This window comes from Nicotiana attenuata, chromosome 2 (assembly GCF_001879085.1).
Source record: "Nicotiana attenuata strain UT chromosome 2, NIATTr2, whole genome shotgun sequence".
Classification (NCBI taxonomy): Eukaryota; Viridiplantae; Streptophyta; class Magnoliopsida; order Solanales; family Solanaceae; genus Nicotiana; species Nicotiana attenuata.
In genome coordinates, this window is record NC_031990.1 from 50,452,002 (window position 1) to 50,463,451 (window position 11,450).

The 11,450-nt window shown below is 38.4% G+C and overlaps 1 protein-coding gene across 1 annotated transcript; it reads left to right on the forward strand.

The window, feature by feature from the left end:
• LOC109209612 (sulfiredoxin, chloroplastic/mitochondrial) lies at positions 8,531 to 11,273 on the forward strand. The gene is made up of 5 exons (XM_019372920.1): positions 8,531 to 8,672; positions 9,892 to 10,046; positions 10,523 to 10,556; positions 10,674 to 10,767; positions 10,905 to 11,273. Exons 1-5 carry the CDS (start codon positions 8,600 to 8,602, stop codon positions 10,918 to 10,920), a joined length of 372 nt encoding a protein of 123 aa, XP_019228465.1. The 5' UTR covers positions 8,531 to 8,599; the 3' UTR covers positions 10,921 to 11,273.

The window sequence follows — 11,450 nt, forward strand, 5'->3', positions numbered from 1 at the left end:
TTTTAGACACTTTATCGAACACCTTGCAAGCAGTGATAACATGTGCTTTTGGAATTAAAATTGGTACTCAGGCTTCCCATCATTTTGATTCAGCAATAACAGCACAGAGAGAAGACAAAGGGAGAGGGGAGTAGATGAGAACCACGAGAAAATACCTGTGTCTTGTGTGAGTGCAGTAGAATTCTCGAGCAGTGGATATTTTGGAGTATGTTAGAGATGGGGGAGTTTAGGGTTGGGAGGACAAATACAGAAGATACCTGAGAAAATGAGAGATCTGTTTTTTTTAGAACCTGCCTGATGTCCGCATCTGCAGTATTTTACCGCTTCTGCAGTGCCGCTTATGTGTCGTAGGGACCGCAGTTGCGTAAAGGGCCGCTTCTGTGGTGGGAAACACGCTTCTGCAAGAACGCATCTGCGCGCAAATTCCGCAGATGCGGTTACACCAGATAACTGGTGCCCAAAATTGCAGCCACTGTTTTGTGCCATTCCAACGTCCCAAACTCCTTAATTCAACTCCAAAAAATCTGAAACTTGGCAGATTAGTCAAAAATAATATACTAAGCTATTCTAAAAAAGAAAATAGGATTTTAATGCATGCAGCAGTTTCAGATGTAAAAATGTAATCTTCTGAACAGGTGCACAGTTTAGGGAATCTGATATTACATGCCCATCATCGGGATTACAGGTTACAAGCTATTGATCCTGTTGACATGATTGCTAAGTGATTCTGGATTCTAGCATTATAAAGGTAATGCTGTAATTTTGACGTATTAGGTATCTAGTCACTGTGTAATTATGCAGTTGTTTGCAAACCTAAGGTTAGCAGCATTAACAGAACACCCTATAGGCAGGATTTCTAGCGATTAACAATCGTACTTGATTTTACAACATTTTATCCTTATAGCCATGCTTTCTAGGCAGGTGAGTGTAATGAGAATAACAGAAATGGCATCTGATTATGCTCCTATAGGCATGATCTCTACGTGAACATTGCAAAGAATAGGTATTTGCGAATCAACGTAATCCTATAGGCATGGTTTATAACAGGTAAGAGTAGAATACATTTGAACCAAGTGAAGAACCTATAGGCAAGATTACTAACACATAATAATCGAACATGTTGGAGCATAATGACACATTTTTTAGCAAAAGAGAATACCTATAGGTAGGATTTCTAACATAATAATACATTTGAGCACAGTAAAGCACCTATAGGCAGGATCTCTACCCAATTTAATGCAAATGTTAAGACAGAACCCTTTTCCCGATTTTACTAACACCCCAAATGTTATTACAATAATTATTACAGACCCAAAATGAATAGGAATAAATTAAGAAGATAAATAACTATAGGGACCCTACAGCAGGCACAAAGATACACCCGGCCAGGCCAAGCCTTCATATAGTTTACAACAGCCCAGAAGATAGTTTTCATAGCCAAAAACCCAGTAGCCATCAGAAATACGGCCATGTACACAAGCCTATTGGCTTATTCAGCAAGTGAGATGGGACAGAACATGAGCAATTAGGATAGATATGGCAAGGAACCTTGGACCCTAGTGCGTCAGAGTTCCCAAGGGCTTCAAGAACCCAAGGAAGTGCTCACACTAGGGAGGTTAACAGAGGAGATTCAGGGATAGACTGGGGACCAAGTCCTAGTGTGTTAGAGATCACAAGAGTCTCAATTGGACCCTGAGCAGTGCTCACACTAGGGAGGTCAGAGCAAGAGCCTTGATAGCCTTGGCTTTTAGCCAGCTAAGAATAAGAACCAAACAGTAAGGGAATGGTCTAATTAAGGGACAACACTGAGGGGTACAAACTGATTCAAGTTGAGCACATAGGATAGGCAATAGAACATGCTTAGATTTAAGAACAGACTTAACAAAATTCAGAAAAAAAATAATTTCAACACATAATGCATAACAAGACAAGTTGCAAGACAGTCTTATAGTAAGAAGAAAAAAGAGAGTTCAGATTATGCTAAGTGCAGAAGGCTAGTGTCACGAGAAGGGATAATATCAATTAACATTAGGACTTAACATGCTGAGAACTAATTAGGGCAATTACTGTAGAAGTCAAGACATGATGAAAACAGGATCAAAACAAGCTACATTACAGCAGATTCAGAAACAGGCTTGTTATTTACTTAATGAATACACACATACTGAGTCAAATAATCCATAGAAAAGGGATATGAAAGCATATTAAAATAATAGGGCTAATAGCAAATTTAAACACTCAAGAGATGGATATTAGTGACACATAGCTAGGCAGAATTAAAAGAAATTAATCAACTCAGGTCTAAACATGTCTCAAACTACAAATGTAATGGCATCTAGATTAGGAGAAGCTTAAAATTGAAGTAAGATAGTCAGAATTGCATACGAGAACAGTCCAGAAACATATTGAACAACAATCTTCAGAAGTGAAAACACATGTTAAATCAGAATGAAATGACAAAGGTTTTGTAACTCACCAGTTAAATGAAACAAGAAAGAAAGGAAGTCCACAGTGTCATGAATGTCAACAAAAGGAACAAGAACCCAGAATTTTTGCCTTGGCTTTCAGCCGGCCAGGAACCAAAGTGCAGAACAAGATTGTTAAAGAACAAAGAGCACATAGCTTTAATTTTTGGTAATTTTTCTTAATGATTCGAGAACTTATTCATGTAGTGTAGAAATCGAACACATAAACATGAAAAATCATCAGTCAAACACTAGAAAGGAAAGCAATCGAAATCAGTAAGGAAAAGAGAAAATTCAAAACCCTAATTTTAGGTAAAGTACACAAATCGGTAGAAATCTAAAATAAAATAAAAGGTAAAAATCGTTGCATAGAATAAGATGAACATAGATAGAAATACCATTTAAATCAAAGAATCCAACCAGATTTGGTTCGATTTAAAATAATCTGAAACCCTAATTTTAGGGTAAGTAAAAAATCGGTAGAGAAGAACAAATTTACACACATAATAGGATGCATGTAGACGAGATAACACTTAAAATCAAAGAATCGAACCAGATTTGATTAGATCTAAAAGAGATCGGAAACCCTAATTCTTAGGGTAGGTAAGAATCACAAAGATCCACAGAGATTCATACCATAAAAGAACAAGAACAAACATAGACGGAAAAGGTCAAGGAACTAAACCAGCTTTGGTTCGAAGTTGATGAGATCCGCTTTCCATGTTTAGGCAAGCGGTATATAGAAAGTTTCAGTAAAAGGGGAAAGTAGAATATGGCAAGAAACGGATATGTAATCCCATGTCCGGTGGGATTAGGAGAGAAAATTGGGGGAGACGGCTAGGGTTTGGGTGGAGAGATGAGGGAATCCAGAGGCGGTGGATGGTGGAGAATAGATTTAGGGTTAGGGGGTTTGGGTATAATTAAAAGGGTAGGAGTAATATGGGTCGTTGATCTCAGAGATCAACGGCCATGATTAAAAGAGGGTTTTTGGGTTGGGTAGGTTTAGTTGATTGAGCTGGGGTTATTTGGTTTGATATGGGGTGTTTTGGGTTAGTGTATTAGGTGATTGGGCTGGGGGTTGGTTCGAAAGTTAGGTAGAATTTAGGCTAGTTTTTAAATACCCAATATTTAATAAATAAATAATTTATAACAGTAATTAATAAATACCAAAAATATCATTTGTGTACTAAAATGATTAAAAATAATTACTTAACATTATAAATATATAAAAAGTCATTTTCTGCACAAAAAAATGTAATTATACGCTAATATTGGCTATTTTTGCAAAAATGTGCAATTAGCCCTAAAAATGCAAATGTAATTATAAAAGATGTATTGAAAATCCTCATGTTGGTATAAATGATAAGCCTAGATGATTAAATCATCAGAAAAATAATTCGGAGGATAATTATTAGATTTTTATATAATAAAATGTAGGAATAAATTGGTTTGAAGTCTTTAAAAATTATGAAAATTTTAAAAAATATTTGTGTATGCTTATAATTCAAATTATAATGCATATGCACTATTTTGAAGGTATATATACATATTTAAAATATGAGGGAAAAATTGGGTATCAACACCTGCCTCTCTTTACTCGGGAATGATGAAAGAATTTTCGGGTAAAGAAATGATGATCGATTTTGATCGAATGGGATGATTTAAAAAATAGAGGCCGAACTCCGGTTTCTGAGTTGCCTACATATCCCTGGTTTTACAGAAATCAGGCCATGTGTAGTTCCGGACCCAATGGTGAATGAAACCGATGGAATTGTTATAGGAATGGACTTGTGTTTCGGAAAGGGTTCTTCTTGGGAAGGATAGTATCGGGTGCAGAGTTATGAATGTGAATCTGAAACGTAAAGGATGTGTTATAGAGCAGGTATCTGAATAGCCATAGAGAAAAGTGAGTAATTGATGGGAGTCGGTTACGTCTAAAACATTTGTAGAATGTGAACATTGTGAATGGAAATCGGAGCGAAGATTGCTCCCGCTTGAAAAAAGGTTCCTTCCTGGATTACATGCAAAACTTTAAAACACGATACATGCAAATATATAGATTATTGCGAGAATTTAAACATGATGCAAATTATCTTTGGACCATGAAGGCTGTCTTTAGACGGTGAGGATGATGTCCTTAGACCATGACGTCCTGGGCTATGAATCGCGTGATAAGGGATTCGCAGACCATGAAATGATGTTCTCAGGCCATGAGAATGGTGCCTCTGAACTATGACACCTTTGAATAATGATGTTCAATATTGAGGGATCCTCAGGCCATGACATGGTGTCTTCAGGCTATGAGGATGATGCCTACAGACTATGATGCCTTTGGATAATATGGCGATGTTTCAGCCCATGAAACGTAGAAACATGATGATGGGTCATATAAGCGAAACAAGACAGAGCTTAGTCTTGCATAAGATTGGGACAGAGCTTAGCCCCTGGGAAGGAAAAATAGTGCTAGATTTCAAGTAGCGTAGCATTCGGTATTAGACAAGGAAAGCCAGAGCTTAGCCTTATGCAGTTGGGGAGGCAACGCTTAGCCTCATGCAAGAAAGGGAGACAATGCTTAGTCTCATGTAATGAAAGGAAATGCTTAGACTTATGCAATTTAGGGAGGCAATGCTTAGCCTTATGCAGGAACAGGAGACAAGGCTTAGTCTTGTGCAATGGAAGGCAGTGCTTAGCCTTATGCAGTTAAGAAGGCAGGGTTTAGCCTCATGCAAAATGGAGACAATGCTTAGTCTCGATGCAAGGAAAGGCAGTTCTTAGCCTTATGCAGTTGAAGAGGCAGGGCTTAGTCTCATGCAAAAGGAGGAGACAATGCTTAGTCTCGATGCAAGGAAAGGCAGTGCTTAGCCTTATGCAGTTAGGGAGGCAGGGCTTAGCCTCATGCAAAATGGAGACAATGCTTAGTCTCATGCAGGGGAAGGGCGGTGCTTAGCCTTATGCAATTGAGGAGGCAGGGCTTAGCCTCATGCAAGAAGAGGATACAACGTTTAGTCTCGATGCAAGGAAAGGAAGTGCTTAGCCTTATGCAACTGGGGAGGCAGGGCTTAGCCTCATGCCAGAAGAGGAGACAGGGCTTAGTCTCATGCAATGGAAGGCAGTGCTTAGCCTTATGCAAAATGGGAGGCAGGGCTTAGCCTCATGCAAAGAGGAGACAATGCTTAGTCTCGATGCAAGGAAAGGCATTGCTTAGCCTTATGCAGTTAGGGTGGCAGGGCTTAGCCTCATGCAAAGTGGGAGGCAGAGCTTAGCCTCATGCAAAGAAAAGATAATGAGTGATAGCAGAGTATTTTCTTATCTGGAGACATATTTGCGTTGGCAGCCTTGTCATTACGAAGATAGTGATTTTGATACGTGTATACTTGCGAATACTCATGTCATGTTCATTGTGCCTGCATCCAAAGAAAAATCGTGAGCTTTGCGGGGAAGGTTGGTTCAGGCCTTCGCTTGCTTGCTTTTGTCTTGCTTTGCTCTGGGGATCCCGTTTGAGTTACCCTGGGTAGCATCTGACTGCCATAGAAGTAAAGTTTTCAAACAATATGCGTGCATTTGATAAACATAGTTATTTTAAAACATAGTAGTATACGATATCGAGTAAAGTAGATGAATCAATGATTGTGATACTTTTAAAGACATTGCAACTTCCTTGCATTAGAATTTTGAGGGTCCTCCTCAAAATTCTGCTCCAGTTTAAGAAGTGATTCTTTGACCGTTCTGTATGCGACAAAATTGGCTGGACTTGCTCCAGAATTTGGAGGGTCCTCCTCAAAATTCTACCTCAGTTTCTGACCATGGAGAAAATGAAGATTTTATTATAATGTGACCGAACCCACAGGGATGCCTACATATCCCCTCGTAAACGAGAATCAGGTCAAGCGTATTATAGTTACATCAAATGAAGAAATGCAAAGAATCCTAAACATAGTATCTCTTGACTTCGTCTGAATTGATAGGCGTTGGCCAAATTTCTCTATCCATTTCTGCAAGTATGAGTGCTCCTCCTGTTAGTACCCTGTGAACCATGTAGGGCCCTTGCCAATTAGGTGAGAATTTTCCTTTGTCCTCATCTTGATGCGGGAAGATCCGCTTCAGCACCAGCTGTCCCGGTGCGAACTGTCTGGGTCTGACCCTTTTGTTGAAAGCTGTGGACATTCTGTTTTGATAAAGTTGACTGTGACATACCGCATTCATTCTTTTCCCGTCAATAAGAGCTAGTTGTTCGTAGCGACTTCTTATCCATTCTGCATCACTGAGTTCTGCTTCTTGTATAATTCTCAAAGAAGGAATTTCGACTTACGCGGGAATGACAGCTTCCGTACTGTAGACCAATATGTAGGGAGTTGCTCCGGTTGATGTGCGCAAATGATATTCAACCACTCTGAGAACCTTGGCCTTGATTTGCTTAGTAACTTCCCCCTTTATCTTCAAACTCATATCTGGCTTGAATTTTCTGAGCTTCTATTTCACCGCGGCACATGGGATCGGTGGGTAACTTGTTGGCCACTATGGACGTGCTCAGACCAGTCATATAATCATAAGACCATGCAAAGATATCTTCGTATTCTTTCAGGAAACGGGTGTACTCTTCTTTCTCTGGTGGTGACAGGTGAATGCTTATGCGAGTTTCTTTGACTGTTTCAGAATCTCCCAAATTGACTATCTCAGTTTCATCCAAATTTGACTTAGGCTTATTCTCAAAATTTTCCACCTCTCTGACAATTTCCTCAGGGATTATATCTTCTTCTTCTATTTCCTCTGAATCACTATCCTTATGTTGTGTTGTCTCATTACATGTCACGGTCGCCGGTTCATCAGGATAGGTAATAATAATGTTGTGGAGAGAAAATGTAAATGAAAATAATAAATACTAAAATAGCAATGCATTAGATAAATCTTGAAAACATTAAAACGAGTACGGCTCGATGACTCGAGCAATTATTTCAAACAAAGTAATTCTAAAACAAAACACTGAAATGCCGAAAATTGCTTTTAAAAATAAATCATGCTAATTGCCAGGCTACCCAGGAACTCGCTGGGCCCGGGACGGTGCAGCAGTCCAATTCTTGAGAACGACTCCTTTTCCCACGGTCTGAATTGTAAGGTCTTCCTCCTCCTCCTCCTCAACTATTGTATTGCAGTCCATGTTTTCATCGTCCAAAAATAGATTTCTTAGGCCAGCTAAAACCTCATCTTCTTCAGATCCCCATATCACGACAGCCTGCTGAAATGTTTGGTGTAGATGCGGTATTGGCTGTTCAAGTGGGTAATAAGGACCATGCCATGGTGGCGACCAATTTTGATACTCGTGCCAGGTGTATTCATACCTAAGCCCAAAAGTTGTCCCGTGACGCTTTAGCTGTATCAGTTTGGTGATCCCCTGGAGATTCTTGCCGAGACCCTTGCGGGGTTCATACCCTGTCCATGACAATATGCTTTCGATCTTATTACTCTACCATTTGTCTTTCTCGATTGCACTGACGCGCTCGATGCGATGGTACGTTTCTCCACCCAATTTACTTCTATTCTCGGGCAATCGGAACAGTTTGATTGGTGTAAATGGGGTTACTCCCATCCCCGTGGATGATTACTTCCTGATGGTTCCATTCAAACTTCCTGATGGATTGTATATAATTTGTAAGTAATCCTTGTTTAGGGCGGGTAATATATAAAATTAGAACAGTTTTAGTAAATAAGTTTCAAATATTGTATAGGAAAGAAAAAAATCACTTTATTAAGAGGTGTGCAAAGTCAATAATGGACAAATAAAAGTAAATAGCATGAGCAAGTCATAATATTTGTGTGATTATAAAACTTTTGAAACTTGTAATTTTAAACAAATAAAATTAAAGCTTCGTTAAGACAATGTAGGAATGTATCAATTTTTTAAATAGATTAAGAAGAAAATAATGTCAAATAAAATGGAACAAGGGAGTACTAGTAGTACTTGTAAACTTGTCCAAAAAGATAAATTATTCAATGAAGTAGAGAGTTCCTTTCTTTTTTTTTTTTTTTTTTGTATAAAAAATGTGGATTCTAATTTCTAATCCACAAAAAACACGTTTAGGTCCCTTTATATTCATATCATCAGATTCTGTAAGATTCAAGAAGTTAAAGAGAGAAAAATGGCGAATTTTGTATTGCAACTTCCAAATAACCTGCGTTTGCGGAGCTTCACTGTCTCATCCTCCTCTAATGGTATCCTTCTGCCTTCCTAAATTATTACTCCACTATGTTTATTGAGAATTTCTGCTAAAAATATCTACTTTAAGAAAAGATTTATCTGTTCTTTTAGTAGAGTTTAGCCAAAAATTATAGTTATAGGTTTCTGCTCAAATCAAGCGATTGTAGTATATATAACTGTTATGTGAGCACAATTTAGATTAAAAAACCAATTTGGGTTATCAAAGATTCTTTTTTAATATTATGAAATGCTAATTTCTTTGCTTCTAAAACTGCCAAAGCATGTGTGCTTTTGTTTATTTGTGGTGTTGTTTAGCATGAACCATCAACCAAATTTGTGCTGATTGATTGCCTCATAATTGAGATTTTTTATTAATACATATCTTGCTTCATGTTTTTGTTTGAATTATTTAATATTGTTGTAGAGATTTCTGTTGGGAATATTGTCTTGGAATAGACCTTATATATTGGAATTCTATCAAATCTGTAATGGTTCTGTAGAATACAAAGAATTAGTGTACCCATAACTGTCAAATTGGTAAATGGCTGTGTTTTTCGAGTTGAGCTTAGCACAAGCATTTCTGGGTCCTTGATCAAAATTGGTAGTTGTTGCATAGGTAAATAAAAGCAGAGAAGAATAACAGAATTAAATTTTGCTCCTGGGTCTTTGGTCTAGCACGTGATGTGTGGGTTGAAACTTGGACCGGCAGAAAGCTTGGTATTTTAGTGGAGAAGGGTAGAGGAGCGAGAAACTACATCCTCTTATCGAGAGTATCCAGTATATTCCCACGAGTGGGGAAGAGGGTCGCCCATCCTAGTACTACTCTCGCCCAAGCACGCTTAACTTCGGAGTTCTAATGGGATCCGGTGCATTAGTTCTGGTATGATTGCATCATCGAGGGCAAAAGCCAAAATCATAAAGAATGAAACAAATAACCTACTTCAGAGAATTAGGAGATCACCCCTAGTTTCTGTCATTGCAACCATCCCCAGCTGCAAACCAGGAAACAGAAACTGAAAGCATAATTACAGGAATCATGTAGTTGATGAATCTGGTTTTCTCTCCTGTTCATACTAAATGTTCAATGAGCCTAATTTAGATATACCAAGTTGGGTTTTCAATGTTTTCTTTGAAATGCAAAGTCTTTACTCCTAAACCTACCAGTTGAGTTCTTAATGCATTTAACTGTTTCTTAAGGTTAATGCTTCTAAATTATTCATAATATGGATTCAGGGTCAACTCCTGGTGTGCCTCAATCAGCGGGGCCAGTGATTCTTGAACTTCCCCTTGATAAGATCCGAAGGCCACTCATGCGTACCAGAGCTAATGACCAGCAAAAAGTGATGGAACTGATGGATAGTATTAAGGAAATCGGGCTTCAAGTACCTGTAATTACAAATCCTTTGCTGTACCTGTTATTTACTTTTCACATGATTTGATTTTGTCTTCAAATATAAGTGGAGATGAGAATGTACTCGCATGCACTCGCATTGTCGTGAATGAATATGTTTGTCCTTAGATTCATGACTTATTCAACTCCCACTTCCTAAATTCATATCTGATGACCTATAACCTTTAGAAAATAATCAAGTCCTAAAATTTCCTGTAGGGCGTAAGCCATAAATCTTATTCCCCAGCTTGAACTAAATTTCCAGCAATCCTTTGCTAACAGAGAGGGACACAGCCTTGACATCTGAAAACATTGTCCTTTATCAGTTTATTATGGGAAAGTCGCTTTTGACACTTCTATTCCTTCTTGTATATGCATGGTTAAAGTAATTACCAATAGAAGTTCTGCCTTGGTTCATGTTAACCCGTCTGCGGGTGAATATTAGACTCAGTGACAGTTTTATATCTTATGCAGATTGATGTGCTTGAGGTGGATGGAGTTTACTACGGTATGTCTTCTTTTCAGTTTCTTGCCTAAGCATTAAGCTATTCATTGTGATCTTTCAACTGATACTTGATCTTTAACTGCTGAAGAGAATTAAAATACTGTCTCTTGTCTTTTCCAGGGTTTTCTGGTTGTCATCGCTATGAAGCTCATCAGCGGCTTGGCCTTCCAACTATTCGTTGCAAGATTCGTCGTGGAACAAAAGAAACCTTGAGGTGCCTCCCCCCCCCCCCCCCTTTTTTTTTCTCTATGTTCTTTATTTTAATATCTAATATCATTCTATTGATTTTACCTTTCATTGCTTTTAGTTCTCTCCACTGATGTTGTACCGTCTTTGATATCATCTTTGCAGGCACCATCTTCGATAAGGTCATGCTGAATTACTCTAAATGGGAGAAACGTGATAATAGCTCGTCTTCCAGTACTGTTGATGTATATCTAATGTATATGCATAAAATATTTGCCAGTGTTTGAGGTATTCAGTACCTAAAGTTGGAGTTTGTACACCAGAGACTTGGTTGATGATGCAAAAGAAGATGATGAGTTTGTGCGTTGTTATACAAATCCCAGGCTATATTACACCAGTAACCCAAAGCAACGTTGCACAACTGTTGTTTAGCTTTCCCCGGAAGGGATTTTCATCTTCTTTTTGTCGGTTTCTCGTTCTTCCCCTCTGCTATGGACTACTGTTTGGTAAAAATGCACCCTTATGTTTCTCTCATGGTAAGAAAAACTTCAAACAAAGGCTCAAGCAACATATTGCAGTTCTTCAAAAGGGTAAGAACCAGTGACAACTCACTAGACCATGTTGGTTTGGTTGGGGTTGAGGGTATCGATCATTGAAGAGGCAGAGGCTGGATATAGGAAATTTATGATTCTTGTTCTTCTTGTTTGCCCC

Coding starts and splice junctions, on each gene's coding strand:
- LOC109209612 (XM_019372920.1), top strand. CDS start 8,600: ATGGCGAATTTTGTATTGCAACTTCCAAATAACCTGCGTTTGCGGAGC. Junction 8,673..9,891: donor TGTCTCATCCTCCTCTAATG/GTATCCTTCTGC, acceptor ATATGGATTCAG/GGTCAACTCCTGGTGTGCCT. Junction 10,047..10,522: donor AAATCGGGCTTCAAGTACCT/GTAATTACAAAT, acceptor TATCTTATGCAG/ATTGATGTGCTTGAGGTGGA.